General features: G+C 50.0%; 1 protein-coding gene across 2 annotated transcripts; it reads left to right on the plus strand.

The window, feature by feature from the left end:
• Positions 1-274: 274 nt before the first annotated feature.
• Positions 275-20,987, plus strand: CRX (cone-rod homeobox). 2 transcript variants are annotated; one of them, XM_054249551.2, is made up of 5 exons: positions 275-349; positions 940-1,676; positions 13,449-13,582; positions 15,570-15,721; positions 17,607-20,987. In XM_054249551.2, exons 3-5 carry the CDS (start codon positions 13,483-13,485, stop codon positions 18,252-18,254), a joined length of 900 nt encoding a protein of 299 aa, XP_054105526.1. In that variant the 5' UTR covers positions 275-349; positions 940-1,676; positions 13,449-13,482; the 3' UTR covers positions 18,255-20,987. The 2 variants fall into 2 exon arrangements, with proteins under 2 accessions (XP_054105526.1, XP_054105525.1); XM_054249550.2 differs by lacking the exon at positions 940-1,676.
• Positions 20,988-22,253: the final 1,266 nt, after the last annotated feature.

Genomic DNA, 22,253 nt, shown 5'->3' on the forward strand with positions numbered 1-22,253 from the left:
GCTGGAGAGACACCAGTTAGACCTAAGGAAGGACTTCCCTGAGGAGTAGAGGCTTATGGGGCCTCCCTTCCCCATCAGCCCTAATTGCCAAGATGTCATGGGGGGAAGAGGAGGGGATTAAGCAGACGGGTGCCCCTCCCCCTCCCAGCCAATGTCACCTCCTGGTGCCCAGTGGAGTCCCCCACCTTGGCCGGGATTACCCTCCGAGATCCAGGCCATGACAAATGACATCACTCCCAGCCCGGGCTTAAAATCTCCCCATGTGAGGGGACGTGTTTCCTCCAGCCTCTGCAGTCTGCCCGCTCTATGTCCTGGGCCACCAGGAGAGCCCCGTCCCTCCTTTCTGAAGGTGAGTGTCTGCAGGAGAGGCAGAGGGGACCAAGGAAGGGAGAGGGAGTGGGGGAGAAAGAAAAAGAGGGGAGAAGTTGGGTTTCTTCTATCCAAGGCTGTGTTTGCTGTGCTCTGCTGGTTGATGTTTGCTGAATAGTCACACACAAAACGGGTCCTGTCCCGGCGTTTGGGGAATCGGGGCTGGGCTGTGATTGCAGAAGGAGCAAGTGAGGTCAGACAGCAGGGACCGGCGTTGGAGGATTCAGGGTGGCTTGTGGGCGAGGGGATCCCCTCAAGCCCTGACGGCCTCCAGGGTTGGGGGCTTCTCACGGTGGTTCTAAGGCAACTCCTCAGCACATCACTCTGTTGGATTGTCTCTAAAACTCAGCACTAGTCAGGCGCGGTGGCTCACGCCTGTAATCCCAGCACTTTGGGAGGCTGAGGTGGGCGGATCACCTGAGGTCAGGAGTTCGAGACCAGCCTGACCAATATGGTGAAACCCTGTCTTTTAAAAAAAACACCAAAACTCTTAGCACTGCCTGAAATGTTCGTGTGTGTGATTATCCACCAGTGTCCTGTCTCCCTCACTGAACATTCCTTTCTCCCCAGTGCCCAGTGTGTGGTTGGGATTTGCCTAAATATGTGTTGCATAGATGGATGAATGAATGACAGGCGTGGGACCGACAGACATACAGGAAGAGAGCTCAGGTCTATGGCTGCAGCGGGAAGGACTCCGGGTGGACTTGAGCCTGCCCGAGCGAGCGGGAATGTGATGACTGGGGATCACTGTGCTGGTGAATCCATCACCTGGGACCTCAATGCACCCAGAGGCTCTGGCTCTCAGCCCAGACTCTACTTCAGGACTGGAGGCTCCTCACGCCTGCACCCTGCTAACTTCCAGCACAGTCATCCTGTCTGATCTTCTGCAAAAGTAATTTTTTTTTTTTTGATGAAGCTCTGTTGCCCACGCTGGAGTGCAGTGCCATGATCTCCACTCACTGCAGCCTCCACCTCCTGGGTTCAAGCAATCCTCCTACCTCAGCATCCTGAGTAGCTGGAATTACAGGTGTGCGCCACCATGCCCAGCTATTTTTTTGGATTTTTGGTTAGAGATGGGGTTTCATCACATTGGCCAGGCTGGTCTGGAACTCCTGGCCTCAAGCGATCTGCCTGCCTCAGCTTCCCTAAATGCTGGGGTTATGAGAGTGAGCTATCGCGCCCCGCCCATCTTCTGCAAAACTCTGATTGACGCCTTGTTTCTTGTCTGTCCCTGTCAGAAGAGCTGAGACCTTGTCTGTCTTGTTCTCAGCTGTTTTCCCAGTGCCTGGGTCAGTCCTAGACACACAGTAAGTACTGAGTGAATATGGAGGGAATGAATGAATGAATGAATGAATGAATGAATGAACGGCGGAAGGGCAGAAGCAGGTAGACAGACTGCCACAGAAAGGAGGTGCAATGCGGTTTTCCCCAAAAGGACCAAGCAAGGGCGCGACTGCCGCAGTGAGGTCGGACTTGGGGGCTGTCCACTGCATTTGAGTCTCGGGATCTTTCGGGGACCACGTTATTGATCACTGGGTTGATTTGCTGAGGCTCTGATGGTGCCATGAATCCTGGCTTCTACCAAGTCCCATGCCTGGTAGTCGGTGCATCCACCCAGCTCCTTGTCCCCACTGGACAGAGGAGCCAACAGAGGCTGCAGAGAGAGGCTGGAGGGGCTGACAAGCGAGGGTTCTGAAGGTGGCTGAGCTGGGAGGGTCTTGCCACAGGCTGGCGTGAAGCCACATGAGTCTGGGTTTAAACCCTGTCCTTTTCTCACTGTGTGGCCTTGGGCACTTCATGTGGGCTCTCTGGGCCTTGGTTGCCTCTTCTGCAAATTCCTGGATGTTCCTTCCCTCCCTGTCCATGAGACTGGTCTTCCTTTGATTGATTTTTTTTTTTTTTGGAGGGGACAGAGTCTTGCTCTGTTGCCCAGGCTGGAGTGCAGTGGTGCAATCTTGGCTCACTGCAGCTTCCTCCTCCCTGATTCCTGCGTTTCTTTGTGCCTCAGCCTCCCCAGTAGCTGGGAAAACAGGTGCACAACACCACGCCTGGCTACTGTTTGTATTTTTAGTAGAGACAGCATTTCACCATGTTGGCCAGGCTGGTCTTGAACTCCTGACCTCAAATGATCTGCCTGCCTCAGCCTCCCAAAGCGCTGGGATTACAGGCGTGAGCCACTGCACCTGGCCTGTTTTGTTTTGTTTTGTTTTGTTTTGAGACAGGGTCTTGCTCAGTCGCCCAGGCTGGAGGGTGGAGGCTCCATCATGGCTCACTGCAGCCTCCAACTCCTGGGCTCAAGCAACCCTCCCACCTCTGCCTACCAGAGTGCTGGGATTACGGGTGGGGGCCGCCACACCTGCAAGGAGGCTGTTTTGTTATCAGCTGCCTCAGGCTGTTGCCAACCCCTCGGACAGTTTTCAATGGATGTGGGATGTTATTTGCATCGTGATGATTCTCTGCTGACATCTTGTCCGGCACTTTATTATCACTATCAGCTGTTCGATCTGTGGCTCACACTTTCCCCCTTTGAGCCTCCTGTGGCCTATTCGTGAAAAGTGATGATTTTGGCCAGGTGCAGTGGCTCACGCCTATAATCCCAGCGCTTTGGGAGGCCGAGGTGGGTGGATCACGAGGTCAGGTGCTTAAGACCAGCCTGGCCAACAAGGTGAAACCCTGTCTCTACTAAAAATACAAAATGTAGCCAGGTGTGGTGGTGGCTACTTGGGAGTCTGAGGCAAGAGAATCGCTTGAACCCGGGAGGCGGAGGTTGCAGTGAGCTGAGATTGTGCCTTTGCACTCCAGCCTGGGCGACGGAGCGAGACTCTGCCTCAAAAAAAAAAAAAAAAAAAAATGTGGGGACAAGGTGTCACGATGATCCAGCCGGATGAGCCCTGGGGACCCTAGGCAGTGGGAGCAGGGCAGACCAGCTTGTTCTGCTTCTGGGAACCCCATGTAGACTTGAGGTGGGTGAAGAGCGGGGCTCTGGGGTCAGAGAGATTTGAATTCTACCCCTGGTTCTTCCACTCATCACCTGTGTGACCTCAGGAATTGACTAAACCTCTCAGCCTCAGTTTCCTCCTCTGAGAAAGGGGCCTCTGAGCTCCGTGGGGCTGTGGCGAGCATCCCAAGAGGCCACGTCGCCTGGTGGTCGGGAGGGCACAGGCTCCGGGGCAGGTGCGGGCTCAGCCTTGGCTCTGACGCTGATGTGCTGGACTGAAATGGAGAAGGAGCTTCTCTGAGCCGGTTTCCTCCTCTGTAAAGTGGGGATGTTACCAGGAGCTACCTTGGAGGAAGTTTCCATGGGGTGATTATTCCCTGGGGTCTTGTGAGAAGCTGGGACCCCCTGGAGGTCCTTAAGGTCATCAGCCGCCTGAGCTGTGGGCACTTCCCTCCCTGCCAGGCTCAGTGTCCCCTGCTGTAGAATGGAGTTATCTGCGTGTCTGCCCCACGAGGTGGCTGTGAGCATTCAGACCTCACCTGTGAGAACAACTGCTCGGGGGGAACCTGGGACCCAGGAGGTGCTGAACTCTAGAGCTCTGAGAACCAGCCTGGGGCCCCCAGGTTAATCTGCAAGGGAGGGACACTGAGTCCATTGTCCCACCCTTTGAAATCATAAAACATCTGTGTCTGGGCGGGTTGAGGCGGCTCATGCCTGTAATCCCAGCACTTGGGGAGGCTGAGGCAGGCTTGAACCCTGGAGGTGAAGGTTGCAGTGAGTCGAGATCGTGCCACTGCCCTCTAGCCTGGGCGATGAGAGTAAAACTCAGCCTCAAAAAACAAAAAAACAAAACAAAACAAAAACAATCAGTGTCTGGAAATATTCTCGTTGTGAGATCTTGCATACAAAGCCTGGGTCGAGTGTCTGCCGAGTGACAAATTCCTGGATGTTCCTTCCCTCCCTCTTCATGAGACTGGTCTTCCTTTGATTGATTTTTTTTTTTTTTGGAGGGGACAGTCTTGCTCTGTTGCCCAGGCTGGAGTGCAGTGATGCAATCTCGGCTCACTGCAGCTTCTTCCTCACTGATTCCTGCGTTTCTTTGTGCCTCAGCCTCCCCAGTAGCTGGGAAAACAGGTGCACAACACCACGCCTGGCTACTGTTTGTATTTTTAGTAGAGACGGGGTTTCACCATTTGGCCAGGCTGGTCTTGAACTCCTGACCTCTGGTGATCCGCCTGCCTCAGCCTCCCAAAGAGCTGGGATTACAGGTGTGAACCACCGTGCCCGACCTGTTTTGTTTTGTTTTGAGACAGGGTCTTGCTCAGTCGCCCAGGCTGGAGGGTGGAGGCTCCGTCATGGCTCACTGCAGCCTCCAACTCCTGGGCTCAAGCAACCCTCCCACCTCTGCCTACCAGAGTGCTGGGATTACGGGTGGGGGCCGCCACACCTGCAAGGAGGCTGTTTTGTTATCAGCTGCCTCAGGCTGTTGCCAACCCCTCGGACAGTTTTCAATGGATGTGGGATGTTATTTGCATCGTGATGATTCTCTGCTGACATCTTGTCCAGCACTTTATTATCACTATCAGCTGTTGGATCTGTGGCTCACACTTTAATTCCAGCACTTTGGGAGGCAGAGGTGGGAGGATCGCCTGAGGGCAGAAGTTCGGAACCAGCCTGACCAGATGGAGAAACCCTGTATCTACCAAAAATACAAAAAAAAAAAAAAAAAAAAAATTAGCAGTGGTAGTCCCAGCTCCTGAGGCTGAGGCAGGAGAATTGCTTGAACCCAGGAAGTGGAGGTTGCAGTGAGCCAAGATCACGCCACTGCACTCCAGCCTGGGTGACAGAGTGAGACTCTATCTCAAAACAGCACCATCACCACCACCAGCAACAGAAGGGGATGATCCTAAACGCAAGCTCTCTTGCCTTTCCTGGAGGGTCAGGTGTTTGCCGGGCAACCTGGCTCAGACTTGACGGTGAAGACAATGAAAGCGTGTGCGTCTGTTCCAGGCCCTGCTAATGGTCTCCTGTAGGGCAAGCTCACTGGTTTCCTTGTCTCCACTCTCCGGAGGTTCATATTTAACATTATTGCTTTTTTTTTGAGACAAAGTCTCGCTCTGTTGCCCAGCCTGGAGTGCAGTGGCATGATCTCTGCTCACTGCAACCTCTGCCTCCTGGGTTCTTGCAGTTCTCCTGCCTCAGCCTCCGAGTAGCTGGGACAATAGGCGCACGCCACCACGCCTGGCTAAGTTTTTGTATTTTTTTTAATAGAGATGGGCTTTCACAGTGTTGCCCAGGCTGGTCTCCAGACCTCAGGTTATCCGCCCTCCTGGGCCACCCAAAGTGCTGGGATTACAGGCGTGAGCCACCACGCCCGGCCAACATTATTGCTTTTTGAAGAAGTGGGAGAGGACAGAGGGAACCCAGGTTAGGTGGCCAAAAGAACAGGAACTTCAGGAATTACTCTAGCCTTGAAATCCTGGATTCTCCACTGTGTGATCCTGGGTAGGTCACAGTTTTGAGCCTGAAGATGTTCTTTAAACTGTAAGCATCAGGCAGAAGCAGTGTCTCATGCCTGTAATCCCAGCACTTTGCGGGGACTGAGGCAGGAGGATCTGCTGAGGCCAGGAGCTCAAGACCAGCCTGGGCGACGTGGCGAGACACCCCTCTCTACACAGAAATTAAAAAATTAGCTAGGTGTGGTGGCACACCTGTAGTCCCAGCTACTTGGGAGGCTGAGGTGGGAGGATGGCTTGAGCTCGGGAGGTCCAGGGTGCGGTGAGCTATGATTGTGCCACTGTGCTCCAATCTGGGTGACAGAGTGAGATGCTGTCCCCAAAACCAAAACTAAAATGTAAGCATTACAGTAATATAGTCTCTGCCTCCCAGCATCATGGTGGGGATTAATGACATCCTTGTGTATTGGTTACATATTGCTGGGTAACAAATTATCCCAAAACTTACCAGCTTCAAACAATACACATTTCTGATCTCTCATTGTTTTCAAAGGACGGGAATCCAAGCGTGGCTTAACTGGATTATTCCGGCTCGGGGTGCCCCATGGAGCTGTAGTCAGATTTCAGCCAGGACCGAAGTCATTTAATGGCTCGGTTGAGGCTGGGGAACTAAGCTCCCTGGTAGCTTCCTCTCACAGCTGTTGGCAGGAGGCCTCATTTCTTCACCACAGACCTCTCTCTCCATGGGGTGGCTTGAGCATCCTCACAACATGGCGGCTGACTTCCCTTAGAGCAAGTGCTAACCATGGAAGCCACGCTCTGTCACTCCTGCAGTATCCCTTTGGTGACACACGTCAGCCTCCTTGTTAGTAGGGACGACACAGGGCGTGAATATCAGAGGTTAGGGATTGTTGGAAGTTAACTTGGAGGCAGTTTGATTTTGGGGAATGAATGCAGCTGCTTTTGATTTTATCATCAGCACTGAGCCTCCTCCTGACACTCCTACCAGGTTTTCCCTGATCCTTCTGCTTTTCTCCATGATCACTCTGCTATGGTCACACCGGGTGCCTTGTTTCTCCTCCACCAAGACAAAGTGGAGACCCTGTCTCACTCAGGATGACAGAGTGAGAGTCCAGCCTCCAAACCTTTGCACCTGCTTTGTTCTTTGCCTGGAAATCTCTATCCCAGATCCACAAAACTTCTTAGATGCCTCACCCCACCCCAAACTCTCCTTCACTCTCATAACAGCCTGTTTTTTTTTCCTGGGAGTTCTTGAAACTCTCTGAAGGTATTTTGTGGTTTTTTTTTTTTTGAGACAGAGTCTTGCTCTGTCACCCAGGCTGGAGTGCAGTGGCACCATCTTGGCTCACTGCAACTTCTGCCTCCCGGGTTCAAGCTATCTTCCTGCCTCAGCCTCCAAATAATTGGGATTACAGGCATCTACCACCATGTCTGGCTAATTTTCATATTTTTAGTAGAGATGGGGTTTTACCATGTTGGCCAGGCTGATCTCAAACTCCTGACCTCAAGTGATCCTCACACCTCAGCCTCCCAAAGTGTTGGGAGTACAAGCATGAGCCAATGCCCCCAGTCATGGCATCTTTATTAAAAAAAAAAAATCTTTCTTTGTTCATTGTTTGTTTCTCTAGGAATGGAACCAAGAAATTCAATTCCATATGAACAGAGAAGCTGTGGTCTTATTTCTTGCTATATTCCTGGTTCCTAGAGCAGGGGAGGCATTCAAAAAATATCTACTAAATGAACAGTAGAATCTCAATTTAGAATAAATAGAACCTAGCTGGGCATGATGGCTCATGCCTGTAATCCCAGTACTTTGAGAGGCTGAGGTTGGTGGATCACCTGAGGTTAGGAGTTGGAGACCAGCCTGGCCAACATAGCGAAATCCCATCTCTACTGAAAATACAAAAAATCAGCTGGGTGAGGTGACAGGCGCTTGTAATCCCAGCTATTCAGGAGGCTGAGGCAGGAGAATCACTTGAACCTGGGAGGTGGAGGTTTGGGTGAGCCGAGATTATGCCGTTGCCCTCCAGTTTAGGCAACAAAAGCGAAACTCCGTCTCTAAATAAATAAACAGAACCTGTTCCCCTTCCTCACAAGAGGGATGAGAAGAAAAGGACAGTGAGAGGAAGGCAGGGGTGGGAGCTAGGACGCCACCCAGTTTTAATTCTTATGTTTCAAGTATTTATTGGTGGTGCTGGGGACATGGCAGGAACCGAGATGCCAGTCCCTGAACTCAGGTAACTGATAGAATTTGGGGGAGAGAGATAAATAAACACACGTAAATATGTCACATAATACATGCTGTGTCTTGAAGAAAATGAGTTAGGGAGTGTGTATGTGTGTGTGTATAAAATCCAGTTTCGGGGTAGGTTGGCTTCTCTGGAGAAACTAGTTGAGCTGAGACGTGGAGGAGAAGGGGTTAGCTGGTGAGAGGGGTTTGGGCTTGGGGAGAGGCCTTCCCGACCCAGGAAAGGGCTTATGCAACGAGCTGCAGAGGCTGAGAGGTTTTCTGAGGCCATCCTAATGAGGCCAATGAGGAATCCTCAGAGGGTTTTCATGTGCTGTTTGCTCTCCGAAGATTTCATTGCTGTTTTTACTTTTGGCAAGATCACACACACACACACACACACACACACACACACACACAATTAAAAAGTAACCCAAACAACGACAGAAACAGATACGATTTTAGCAATCCTTCCTACAGGCAGTCAGTCACTGGTACCAGTAGCTTACTTCCTGTGAATTTCCTATGCATATACAACCGTATATTCTACACATGAGTAAAATCCATGCCTGATTTTATTTATTGATTAATTATTAGTAGTAGTATTTTTAAGATGGAGTCTCACTCTGCCGCCTACGTGGAGTGCAGTGGCACGATCTTGGCTCACCACAACCTCCGCCTCCCAGGTTCAAGCAGTTCTCTGCCTCAGCCTCCCGAGTAGCTGGGACTACAGGTGCACGATGCCATGCCTGGCTAATTTTTGTATTTTTAGTAGAGATGGGGTTTCACTGTGTTGGCCAGGCTGATCTCGAACTCTTGACCTTGTGATCTGCCCGCCTCGGCCTCCCAAAGTGCTGGGATTACAGGCATGAGCCACTGTGCCCGGCCAAAGTGCAATTAAATTTTTTTAAAAACCCATTTGGCCAGGTGTGGTGGCTCATGTCTGTAGTCCTAGCACTTTGGAAGGCTGAGATGGGAAGATCACTTGAGCCCAGGAGGTGGAGGCTGCAGTGAACTATGGCACTCCAGCCTGGATGACAGAGGAAGACCTTGTCTTTAAAAAAAACCCCAAAACAAATATGATTCTTGACACATATATAATAAGCACAGGTCAAAGGTTTATTTAAGGAACCAGCTATTTCAAAGGAGAATTTGGGTCAGGTGCAGCGGCTCAAGCCTATAATCCCAGCACTTTGGGAGTCCAAGGCAGGTGGATCAGCATCTTGGTTTCAGCATCTTGGTCAGGCTGAGCTTGAACTCCAGACATCGGGATTCACCTGTCTTGGCCTCCCAAAGTGGTGGGATTACAGACTTGAGGCCAGGAGTTTGAGACCAGCCTGGCCAACATGGTAAATCCCTGTCTCTACTAAAAATCCAAAAAAATAGCCAGGTGTAGTGGCTTGTGCCTGTAGTCCCAACTCCTCGGGAGGCTGAGGCAAGAGAATTGCTTGAACCTGGGAGGCAGAGGTTGCAGTGAGCTGAGATTGTGCCACTGTACTGCAGCCTGGGTGACAGAGAGAGACTCCAGCAAAAAAAAAAAAAAAAAAAGATACTTTGATGAACAGAGGTTAATACCTTTACTCAGGAAAAATGTGTGTGAGAAAGTTTACCAGGTTAGATACAAAACTGGTTAAAGACCTACTGGGAAATATAACTGTAACCTTTGAGGTTATCTTTTCTACCAGAGGGAAATCATTTGGAACCAAACTTCCTGAAGTTACCTTTTTTTTTTCTTTTTTTTGAGACAGTGTCTTGCTCTGTTGCCCAGGCTGGAGTGCAGTGTGCAGTGGTGTGATCTCGGCTCATTGCAACATCTGATTCCCGAATTCTAGCAATTCTCCTGCCTCAGCTTCCCAAGCAGCTGGGATTACAGGCACCTGCCACCACACCCAGCTACTTTTTGTATTTTTAGTAGAGATGGGGTTTCGGCATCTTGGTCAGGCTGAGCTTGAACTCCAGACATCCTGATCCACCTGTCTTGGCCTCCCAAAGTGGTGGGATTACAGGCGAGAACGACTGCACCGGCCCCTGAAATTACCATTTACCTTGTTGAAGTCTAGACTCTAATCAATAATGAATAGTAAATCAGGTGAGGTGGCTCACGCCTGTAATCCCAGTACTTTGGGAGGCTGTGGGCGGATCACGAGGTCAGAAGTTCAAGACCAGCCTGGCCAACATGGTGAAACCCCATCTCTACTAAAAATACAAAAATTAGCTGGGTGTGGTGGCAGGTGCCTGTAATTCCAGCTACTCAGGAGGCTGAGGCAGGAGAATCACTTGAACCTGGGAGGTGGAGGTAGCAGTGAGTACTGCACTCCAGCCTGGGTGACAGTGAAACTCTGTCTCAAAAAAAAAAAAAAAAAAAAGTAAATCAAACACAGGTACAGTCCCTTAGAATAGGGTCCCCTACCCCCGGTTCGTGGTCTGTTAGGAACTGGGTTGCACAGTTGGTGAGCCCCAGCTCCTGTCAGATGAGTGGCGGCATTAGATTCTCATAGGAGCATGAACTCTAATGTGAATTGTGCATGTGAGCGATCTAGGTTACACGCTCCTTGTGAGAATCGAATGCATGGCCCACCCCCGTCCATGGAAAAGTTGTCTTTCGTGAAACCAGTGCCTGGTACCAAAAAGGTTGAAAACTGCAGCCCTTATTTGCAAAGGTATATGCCACAACTGAGGAAAAAAACCCCAAACTGCTGCCTTAGAATATGAAGCACACTTCGGGTGGGTCTGTCAGATGTTAGGCAGGCTCCAGACGACTTGGAAATGGCATGCTGTCAGCCTTTTGTCTTACTGCCAAGCCTAGAGCAATTTTTTTTTTTTTTTTGAGACGGAGTTTCCTTCTTGTTACCCAGGCTGGAGTGCAATGGCACAATCTCAGCTCAACACAACCTCCGCCTCCTGGGTTCAGGCAATTCTCCCGCCTCAGCTTCCTGAGTAGCTGGGATTACAGGCACGCGCCACCATGCCCAGCTAATTTTTTTTGTATTTTTAGTAGAGACGGGGTTTCGCCATGTTGACCAGGATGGTCTCCATCTCCTGACCTCGTGATCCACCCTCCTTGGCCTCCCAAAGTGCTCTGATTATTGGTGTGAGCCACCACGCCCGGCCTTTCTTTGTCTTTTTAATATTTTTTGTTTTTAGAGATGGGGTTTCTCTTGATTTCTAGTAGCTCTGAAATGAAAATAAATCAAACAAAAAAAGGGATAGGGTTTCTACATGTGGGTCAGATTGGTCTTGAACTCCTGACCTCAGGTGATCCACCCGCCTTGGCCTTCCACGTGCTGGGGTTACAGGCATGAGCCACTGTGCCCGGCCCCCTCGAACAATTTTTTAAAACTATGTACCAGAAATCTTTTTAAATCAATTCATAGAGAGCAGCCTTAACCTTTCAAATGACTTTATAGAATTCTCTTGCTTGGAAATGCCGTATTTTACTTAAAACGATTTACATGATATATGTAATTGAGTTAATACAAACCCTTTGGTGAACACGCAGTCTAGTTCTGCACTTTGACTGTTATAAATATGCTGCATTTATTTTATTTTATTTTTGAGATGGAGTTTCAAAACTGATCTTGTCACTCAGGCTGGAGTGCAATGGCACGACCTTGGCTCATTGCAACCTCTGCCTCTTGGGTTCAAACGATTCTCCTGCCTCAGTCGCTGGGATTACAGGCATGCACCACCATGCCTGGCTAATTGCTTGTATTTTTAGTAGAGACAGAGTTTCATCATGTTGTACAGGCTGGTCTCGAACTTCCGACCTCAGGTAATCTGCTTGCCTTGGCCTCCCAAAGGGCTGGGATTATAGGCATGAGCCACTGCACCCTGCCATAGTTTTTTAAGTTTTTGTAGAGATGGGGGAGTCTTACCATGTTACCACCTGAACATAAATGCTATTTTCTTTTTCTTTTCTGTTTTTTTTTTTTTCTTTTTCAGCCTCCTGAGTAGCTGGATTACAGGCATTCACCACCACGCCTGGCTAATTTTTGTACATTTAGTAGAGACGGGGTTTCATCATGTTGGCCAGGTTGGTCTTGAACTTCTGACCTCAGGTGATCTGCCCATCTTGGCCTCCCAAAGTGCTGGGATTATAGGCGTGAGCCACCTTGCCTGACCCTTACTGTCGTTTTAATGCCACTCTCCCTCAGGGTGACCAACCCATCCAGTTTGTCTGGGACCATTCTGGTTTCAGCACTGAAAGTCCTGTGTTCCAAGAAACACATCCTCCATTCTGTCCCACCTCTATTCTGGGCAAACAGGGACTGCTGGTCGACCCGCACTCCTTGGTTATAAGTAAGGCTGAGTGTGTTTGCCCGTGGTCACAGAAAGAACGGATTTTGGATGAGGAAGTGTTATGGGATCAGATTCGTTTTTTTGTTTTTTAGAGACTTGCTGTGTCACCCAGGCTGGAGTGCAGTGGCCTGAACACAGCTCACTGCTGCCTCAAACTCCTGGGCTCAGGTGATCCTCCCATCTCAGCCTCCTGGGTAGCTGGGGTTACAGGTGTGCAATGCCACACTCAATTTTTTAAAAACACTTTTTTTTTTTTTTATTTTAAAGAGACATGGTCTTGCTATATTGCACAGGCTGGTCTTGAACTCCTGGGCTCAAGTGATCCTCCCGCCTTGGCCCCCCAAAGTGCTGGGACTACAGGTGTGGGCCTCTGTGCCTGGCCAGGACCAGATTTTATAGAGGATAGAGTAGGAAGAAGAGCTTGCACTTATGAGGTGCATGACGGCTTCAGCTCTCTGCTTTGCAGAGTCTCAAGGAAGCTCTGAGAAACTTAAGCAGAGGCTGTTTTACACGTGCGGACACAGAGGCTTAGAGAGGTGAGATAAATGGCCAAGGCCACGTACCTAAGAAGAGACTGAGGCAGGATTTGAATCTCAGCCTGCATGCTGGAAATAGATGCTCGGTGCTGCAAAGAAAAATCAGCACTGAGACAGTGGATCTTCCGGCAAGCAATTTTTACTTCCTGGACTGCAGGAAGGGTACCCTCGCTAGCCACCTTGCCCCGAGAGTACAAAGAACAAAGGAAAACACACAAATTTATATCTTATGCATTTGGGGTCATCCTTACTGCTGTGTCTGATCTCCATTGGTTGGGGCCAGACCTCTCAATCTAAACTAAAACCTGATTGGCTAAAAACTTAAAACTTTTCTCAACAGGTAAAAGCAATGGAGAGCTGGGCCATGCCTGTGAGCACGTCCAGCACAGATATCCTGGTTAAAGTACAAGGATATAGAATGTACTGTAAGTGTGGCATGTCTGACAGCTACATAGCATAGGGCTTAACAGAGAGTTATTAGCACACGTACTCTTTTTCCAAGAAAGGAAACTTGAAAAAGGAACTTCTCTGCTTCCCACACCACATGTCACCACATGTGAGTAACTGGTAAGTGAGCGAGCATCCCTCCTCTTCTCTTGCAGGCCCCTGACTTGGGCCTCAGTGTCCCTGAAGATCATGATGGCGTATATGAACCCGGGGCCCCACTATTCCGTCAACACCTTGGCCCTCAGTGGCCCCAGCGTGGATCTGATGCACCAGGCTGTGCCCTACCCAAGTGAGTACATTCACTTCTCTTGGCACCCCAGGCTGGCCCCATCTCTTGGAGGACCTGTGGGTCCCTTTGCCTGCAGGAAGAAGGCAGTCACGGGGGCGACCTCACCATACACCAGCTCTCTGGGTTCATCTGAAATGCATGTCCCTTGGGAATGCAGGGAAGCACGGACAGTCCTAGAAATTTAGGATAGAGGTTCCTTTTAGGGCGGGGAAGAGGGGATGCAATCTGGAAGGGACAGCGAGGAATTTTCATCTGTTAGCAACACTTTATTATTCATTTATTTTTCAGAGTCAGGGTCTCACCCTGTCTTCTAGGCTGGAGTGCAGTGGTGTGATCATGGCGCCCCACAACCTTGAACTCCTGGGCTCAAGGGATTCACCCACCTCAGCCTCCAGGGTAGCTGGGATTGCAGGTGTGAAACATCAGGACTAGGCAGCAAAGCTTGTATGTGTGTATATATATATATATTTTATTTTTGAGACAGAGTCTCACTCTGTTGCTCACTCTGAAGTACAATGGTGCAATCATGGCTCACTGCAGCCTTGAACTCCTGGGCTCAAGCTATCCTCTTGCCTCAGCCTCCCGAATAGCTAGGAGTACAGGTACAGGCCACCATGGCTGGCTAACTTTTAAAATTTTTTTGTAGATTGTGCAGGATCTGGATTAATAAAACATACAAAAAATTATTATTTTTTTGTGAATATGGGGTCTCCCTGTGTTGCCCAGGCTGGTCTCAATAATCCAACTGTCTCAGCCACCCACAGCGCTGGGATTACAGGCATGAGCCACTGCACCTGGCCTACAAAGCCTTCTTTCTTTCTTTTTCCTTCCTTCCTTCCCTCCTTCCCTCCCTCCCTCCTTCCTTCCTCTTTCTTTCTTTCTTTCTTTCTTTCCTCTCTTTCTCCTTCCTTCCTTCCTTCCTTCCTTCCTTCCTTCCTTCCTTCCTTCCCTCCCTCCCTCCCTCCCTTCCCTTCCCTTCCTTCCTTCCTTCCTTCCTTCCTTCCTTCCTTCCTTCCTTCCTTCCTTCCTTCCTTCCCTTCCCCCTTCCTTCCTTCCTTCCTTCCTTCCTTCCTTCCTTCCTTCCTTCCTTCCTTCCCTTCCTTCCTCCCTTCCCTTTCCTTCCTTCCTTCCTTCCTTCCTTCCTTCCTTCCTTCCTTCCCTTCCCTTCCCTTCCCCTTCCTTCCTTCCTTCCTTCCTTCCTTCCCTTCCTTCCCTTCCCTTCCCTTCCCTTCCCCTTCCTTCCTTCCTTCCTTCCTTCCTTCCTTCCTTCCTTCCTTCCTTCCTTCCTTCCTTCCTTCCTTCCTTCCTTCCCTCCCTCCCTCCCTTCCTTCCTTCCTTCCTCTTTCTTTCTTCTTTCTTTTCTTTCTTTCTCTTTCTTTCTTTTCTTTTCTTTCTTTCTTTTTGACAGAGTTTCGCTCCTGTTGCCCAGGCTGTAGTGCAATGGTGTCATCTCAGCTCACTGCAACCTCCGCCTCCTGGGTTCAAGCGATTCTCCTGTCTCAGCCTCCTAAGTAGATGGGATTACAGGCGCCTGCCACCCCACCTGGCTAATTTTTATAGATCCTTATTTTTGAGTGAAGTGAGCACTCAGTTATTTGTAGTGTTATTCTTTAGCTGGTTTTTTTTTCCCCACTAAGTTGAGCGGTGTGGACTTGCTACTTTTATAGGCTAGAAATTGTTAATGTCATGCTTCAACTGAATGTGTCTTAGACGGTGCATGAGAGAGTTTCGAAGAGGGAAAATGACTGACACATATATTGGATGGATACACTGCCTTGTAGGGCTAAAGCCAGTTCCCCTTGGGGTCAGGCATGAGCCCTAGGATGCCAGGACAGGGTGAGGTGTAGGAGGGCAGGGAACGTGTATTCCACCCCTAGTTCAGCAGATGGCACCCAGGATGGAATTCTTGGCATCCCACCAGCCTCAGGGCCTCCTCATGGCAGCAGATGTGGATGATCTGAGGGTCCTGTTTCCCATCCCACCCCAGGCGCCCCCAGGAAGCAGCGGCGGGAACGGACCACCTTCACCCGGAGCCAACTGGAGGAGCTGGAGGCACTGTTTGCCAAGACCCAGTACCCGGATGTCTATGCCCGCGAGGAGGTGGCTCTGAAGATCAGTCTGCCCGAGTCCAGGGTTCAGGTGCGGTGGTGGGTCCCCGGACCCCTCCCGACCCTTCCTGTGACCTTCCATGGGCCCTCCCTGGACCCAGAGTGATGGGAGGAGGGAGAGATCACAGGGTTACAGCCACAGTTATAAAGGGGACAAAAATTCCTCCCTCCGCCATCCCACTGATTCCCCACCTCTTACTGCTCTCACCGCCCTCCGATCCTCTCCGGCCACGCTGGCCTCTGACCTGCCTGCTGGGCACCCCCCTGCCTGGGGCCTTTGCACTCAGTGTCCTCTTTCTGAAATGCTCATTTTCCAGATAACCATATGGCAGGCCCCATCGCCTTGTTTGCGTCTTTGCTTATCCATCAATGAGACGCACACTGACCACAGCATCTCACCCCTCGGTGTTTCCCCGCGACCCTGATTCCATGCTGCCCCTTACCCCGCTCAATTGTTTCTTCCACAGTATTTATCACCCTCTAAGATACCATCTGATTTATGTATCTACTGTTTATTTAGGCTCTGTCTCTCCCAACTAGAATGTCAGTTCCATGGATGGACCCTCAGAGTAGTAGAAGATGGTTAATGCACATTTATGAACTGACTGACTGATGGGTGGGTGGGTGGATGCATAGATGAATGTATGTATGTGTGACTGTATATGTGTGTGTGTGTATGTGTGATTGGAAGCGTGGATGAGTGTCTGTGCATGCATGAGTATCTGTGTATGATTAAATGGATACATGTATATATGTGTTTGCATGAATGCACATAGGTAAGATAGATGGTTGAATGTATGCATGCATGATGTAGGTATACATGATGTATGTACACATGTACAGTTGTATGTATGCATGCATGAATGGATGGATGGGTGTATTTATATATGAGTGTATGCATGTATATATGATTGGACAAAGTGTGTGTTGTAGGAGGGTATATATGTATGATTGGATGGATTATGTGTGTATAATTGTATATTTGTATGCTTGTATGATCAGATGAATGGATGAATGTACATATGATGTACACATGTATAGATAGACCATTAATACATGTGTGATGCATGTGTGTATGATGTATGTACATACAATTGTATAAGATGGATGAATGAACCTATGTATGATGTATGTGTGTACACTTGTATGTATCATCAGATGGGTAAGCGTCTGGATAATGTATGTGTGATCAGATGGACTGGTGAATGTGTACATGACATATACATGTATGAGGTATGCATGTACGCTCAGATGAATGGATGCATAATGAATGTGTATATGGCGTATGTGTGTATAATTGTATGCATGTATTTTGTATGATGTATGCATGATGTACACATGTGCACACATGTATGTATAATTGGATTGATAAATGAAATGTGTGTTGTATGTATGTATGATTAAAGTGCAGCTATGTATGATGTATATGTGTACAGTTTATGTGTCTATAATTGTATATTTGTATGTTCATGTGATCAGATGGATGAATATATGTATGGTATATGTATGTATGATCAGATAGATGGGTAAATGTATGCATGGTGTATGTGTGTATGGTGTGTGTATAATTGTATGTGTGTATTATGTTTGTATTGGATGGATGGATGTAGGTGTGATGTTCATGTACACACACATGTATGATTGGATGGATGGCTGTAGGTGTGATATATGTGTGTGTTCATGTACACAACATGTATGGATGATGGATGTAGGTGTGATGTATGCATGTGTTCACGGGCACATGCATGTATGAGTGGATGGATAGATGGATGAACAGATGCTCCACAGCTGGAAGCAAAGTAGAGAGATGTGACCCTGGCACCTCTCACCAATAAGCATCCTCATTCCTGGGAACCCTGCGGCTCTCCTAGGCCTCTTCCCCACTTACCCACCCCATCTCCCCTCTTGCTCCCCAGGTTTGGTTCAAGAACCGCAGGGCTAAATGCAGGCAGCAGCGGCAGCAGCAGAAACAGCAGCAGCAGCCCCCAGGGGGTCAGGCCAAGGCCCGGCCTGCCAAGAGGAAGGCGGGCACATCCCCAAGACCCTCCACGGATGTGTGTCCAGACCCCCTGGGCATCTCAGATTCTTACAGCCCCCCTCTGCCCGGCCCCTCAGGCTCCCCCAGCACAGCTGTGGCCACTGTGTCCATCTGGAGCCCAGCCTCAGAGTCCCCTTTGCCTGAGGCGCAGCGGGCTGGGCTGGTGGCCTCCGCACCATCTCTGACCTCGGCCCCCTATGCCATGACCTATGCCCCGGCCTCCGCTTTCTGCTCTTCCCCCTCTGCCTATGGGTCTCCAAGCTCCTATTTCAGTGGCCTAGACCCCTACCTTTCTCCCATGGTGCCCCAGCTGGGGGGCCCGGCTCTTAGCCCCCTCTCTGGCCCCTCCGTAGGGCCCTCCCTGGCGCAGTCCCCCACCTCCCTATCAGGCCAGAGCTATGGCGCCTACAGCCCCGTGGATAGCTTGGAATTCAAGGACCCCACGGGTACTTGGAAATTCACCTACAATCCCATGGACCCTCTGGACTACAAGGATCAGAGTGCCTGGAAGTTTCAGATCTTGTAGAGGATGCAGTCTCCATCTCTCTCCATCCGGCCTCGGGACCCTCTCTCATCTAAATCTGCTTCCCTGCAGCTTAGATCCCGGGAAGGCATCCCTGAGAAAGCAGCTGGAACCAGCGGTCCTTCCCAAGACGGTGGCCTCTGTGGCTCTGGGTCCAGCTTACCTCCACAGAGCCCACCCCTTTCCTCCACAGGGAGAGGCTCCTCCCTCTCCTGGGACAGCTCAGAGGTCCTAGTGATTGTCTCAACCCCAACACTCTCTGGCACGATTGTGACCGCTGAAGTACGCCACGAGCTCCAGGCTTCAGAAACTGCTGCTGAGAACTTGCTCCAAGAAGAAATCAAACCAAAAGTTGATTTGGGGTCATGTGTAGGTCAGAATCACCATGTCCTTGAATGCCCTTGAACAAGCAGGTAGTGGGGCTCGACTCCTTAACTTTCCACATGGACATTTTTTTTTTCCTTTTTTTTTGAGATGGAGTCTCGCTGCCACCCAGGCTGGAGTGCAGTGGTGTGATCTCGGCTCACTGCAACCTCCATGTCTCGGGTTCAAGTGATGCTCCTTCCTCAGCCTCCTGAGTAGCTAGGATTACAGGTGTGCCCCACCACGCCCGGCTAATTTTTGTATTTTCAGTAGAAACGGGTTTTCAGCATATTGGCCAGGCTGGTCTCGAACTCCTGACCTCAAGTGATCCGCCTGCCTCGGCCTACCAGAGTGCTGGAATTACAGGCGTGAGCCGCCGTGCCAGGCCCTACACATGGACATTTCTTTAGCATATGGTTACGGACCCTTCTAGAAATTCCAAAGACAGACTTTAAGAAGCCCCTTCGGGAAACCTTAGGCCAATGACGCAGTTACATTAAAAAGAAATTATCTGGAAATTTGACAGACTTCACAGATATCAGGCTTACACGGTAGGTGTAGGGGGCTGTGTGAGAGAGAAAGAGCTATATCCATATACGTGGATACACATATATGTACTTCTTAGTTTCTTCTTAAAGACATTTTATCACTCATTCTCGCATTAGCACATTGGGAATGCATCGATTTGGTAGAAAGGCAACTTGCCTGTTCCAGCTCTGCTCCTTTGTTCTTTTGTTTTAGCATTTTCTAAAGGTGAATTTCATCCAGACACCGGTGGAATTGGGCAGCTGCATGGGACGAACCACCCATAGTTGTGGCTATTTCACAGAGAAGCTGGAGCCTCCAATGTGTAAATAAGAGACAGGAAGAGGGGAAATAGATGTGGAGGAGGCAGCCCTACGTTTCAAACATACATTCCCTTTTTTAGATTTTTTTTTTTTTAATTGCTTTTCAGTTTTGATGGTGGGATTGAAAACTAGAACTTGGCTTGAGGACGTTTTCCAGGGGGGGCACCATTATTTCTTGGAATAGAATTTTACTCATGGTGACACAGGCAAGCCCTTGTGAGAACCTGAAGATGGATTCAGGTCGTTGAATGCTCAGAAGTTGGGTGTTGGGCCCCTGCCTCCTCAGTCGGAGTTCGCCTTTCATTTTCGGGTGGGGAGGCGGGATCGGAGAGCCCTTCAGTGGAGTTCAGGAGTCGAGGTACAAAAAGAAAGTCGGGCAGGAGGGCAGTGGTGTGCTGGCAGGAGCTAACAACAGGCTCTCCCAGGAAGAAGAAAAGCTTGGTGTGCAGCGTTTGCCAATTTCCGTGGTGTAAATACTCCAACCACGGATGACTTCAAGCTAGCAACCTGAGGTCACTGGACTATGAGCTGGGAAGAGATAGGGCACCATCTGTGCTTACGAGCAGGTACACACTGTCAGCAGCACCCCAATGTTAGGAGAAAGGCTGGGTGTGAAGAGAGGCCGGGAGGTGTCAGATGTTTCCAGCACCAGACCCCCTGAGGGGCACACCCTGATCTCCAGAGCCCCAAAAGAAGCTTTTATTCAACATAAAACACATTCATCTCTCATGGGCCCCAGTCATGCTGGATTCTGGGACATTAAGCCCAGGAGTGGGCCAGGTGTGGTGGCTCATGCCTGTAGTCCCAGCACTTTGGGAGGCCGAGGCAGGCGGATCGCCTGAGGTCAGGAGTTCGAGACCAGCCTGGCCAACACGGTGAAAGCCCGTCTCTACGAATAATACAAAAATTAAGCCAGGTATGGTGGTGGGCGCCTGTAATCCCAGCTACTCGGGAGGCTGAGGCGGGAGAATCACTGGAACTCGGGAGGCGGAGGTTGCAGTTAGCAGAGGTCGCACCACTGCACTCCAGTCTGGGCGACAAGAACGAAATTCCATCTCAAACACAACAACAATGAAAAAACCCAGGGATGGCTCAGGTGTCCAGTGTGGGATGAAAATATAAACAGAAGACAACCTGTGTCATTGGGGAGGCTGGGGGAGCCAGACAAAACTCACACGGGAGGGGCAGGGATGAGGTAACATTGTGTCCTGGGTCTGTGTGAACGTTGGGACCAGAATCCACTATTGGTTACATTCTTCAGAGACACTGACGCTCTGCACTGGAGCCCAGGACTAGGGCGTGGATGAGAATCTTCTCCTTATTCATGGGGGTGGCTGTGTCTTGTGCACAGCCCTAAAGCCAGGAAGAGTGACAAGGCTGGTGGCGGCAGAAGGAAGAAGCCGGGAGCCTCCCTGAGAAGGTGTCACTTTCTCTGTCCTCCTCTTCCCTACACCCTGGCCTCTGGGTCCCCCTTCTCTGGCCACTCGAAGAATGAAACCGATTAAAATGTTGGATCTCATTTAAAGTCTGGGCTGATTCTTTAATTTCTGTGTTTTTTTTTTTTTTTTTTTTTTTTCTGGGAGGGGTAGGTAGAAACAGGAACTGCTCCGTTCCTTCTCTCTGTGGGGAATGGGTCCATTCTGTGTCTCCTGTCTCATCACAGTCCTTTCCTTGACATCTCCCTAAAGTCAGTGTACGAAGGATCAGGGGCTGGGTGCAGTGGCTCACGCCTGCAATCCAATGCTTTGAGAAGCTGAGGACGGATGATTGATGAAGGCCAGGAGTTTGAGACCAGCCTGGGCAACATAGAGACTTCTGTCTCTACAAAAAATTAAAAAAATTAGCCCTGGCGTGGTGATGTGTGCCTGTGGTCCCCGATACTCGGGAAGCTGAGATGAGAGGATTGCTTTAGTCTAGGAGTTTGAGGCTGCAGGGAGCTATGACTGCCCAGTGCCCTCCAGCCTGGGAGATAGAAGAGAAGAGATCCTGTCTCTTAGAAAAATACAACGTAGGAGGAGTAACAGGGGTCCCCAGGACCAGCCCCGGCCTCACCCATCTGTGACCTTCCAGTGCCCCTCTGGAAAGAACTGGGGGTGATGAGAATGCTCCCTGCCTCAGTGGCAGGTTGTGAAGATAATCGCCAGCATTTAGAGCCACGCCCAGTCTTGGCCAGCCTTGGCTCCCAGCATCCAGCCTTCTGCAGCTTCATCTCTTCTACCCCTTTTGCTTTCCATCTCTTCCCCTGATACTTTTCAGCTTCTCAATCTCACCCTTTCTCTCTCGTCTCTTCTTCTCTCTCTTTCTTTTCTGCTTCTTGTCTTTCAGACTCCCAGGTCTTTGTTTCATTTGGATGGATTTTCACCTTTTTCTTTCTTTCCCCCTCTCTTCTTTTTCTCCTTCCTTCCTCCCTCCCTCCCTCCCTCCCTCCCTCCCTCTCCTTTCCTCCCTTTCCCTCCCCTCCCTTCCCCTCCACCCACTTCCCCCCTCCCTTCCTCTCCTCTCCTCTCCTTTTGATATAGGGTCTCACTCTGTCACCCAGGCTGGAATGCAGTGGCACGATCTTGAATCACTGCAACCTCTGCCTCCTGGGTAAATGTGATCCTGTTGTCTCAGCCTCCCGAGTAGCTGGGACTACAGGCGCCCGCCACCACACCTGGCTAATATTTGTATTTTTAGTAGAGACGGGGTTTTACCATGTTGGCCAGGCTGGTCTAGAACTCCTGACCTTGTGATCCACACACCTCAGCCTCCCAAAGTGCTGGGATTACAGGTGTGAGCCACCGCACCTGAC

The sequence above is a fragment of the Callithrix jacchus genome, chromosome 22, assembly GCF_049354715.1.
Source record: "Callithrix jacchus isolate 240 chromosome 22, calJac240_pri, whole genome shotgun sequence".
Lineage (NCBI taxonomy): Eukaryota > Metazoa > Chordata > Mammalia > Primates > Cebidae > Callithrix > Callithrix jacchus.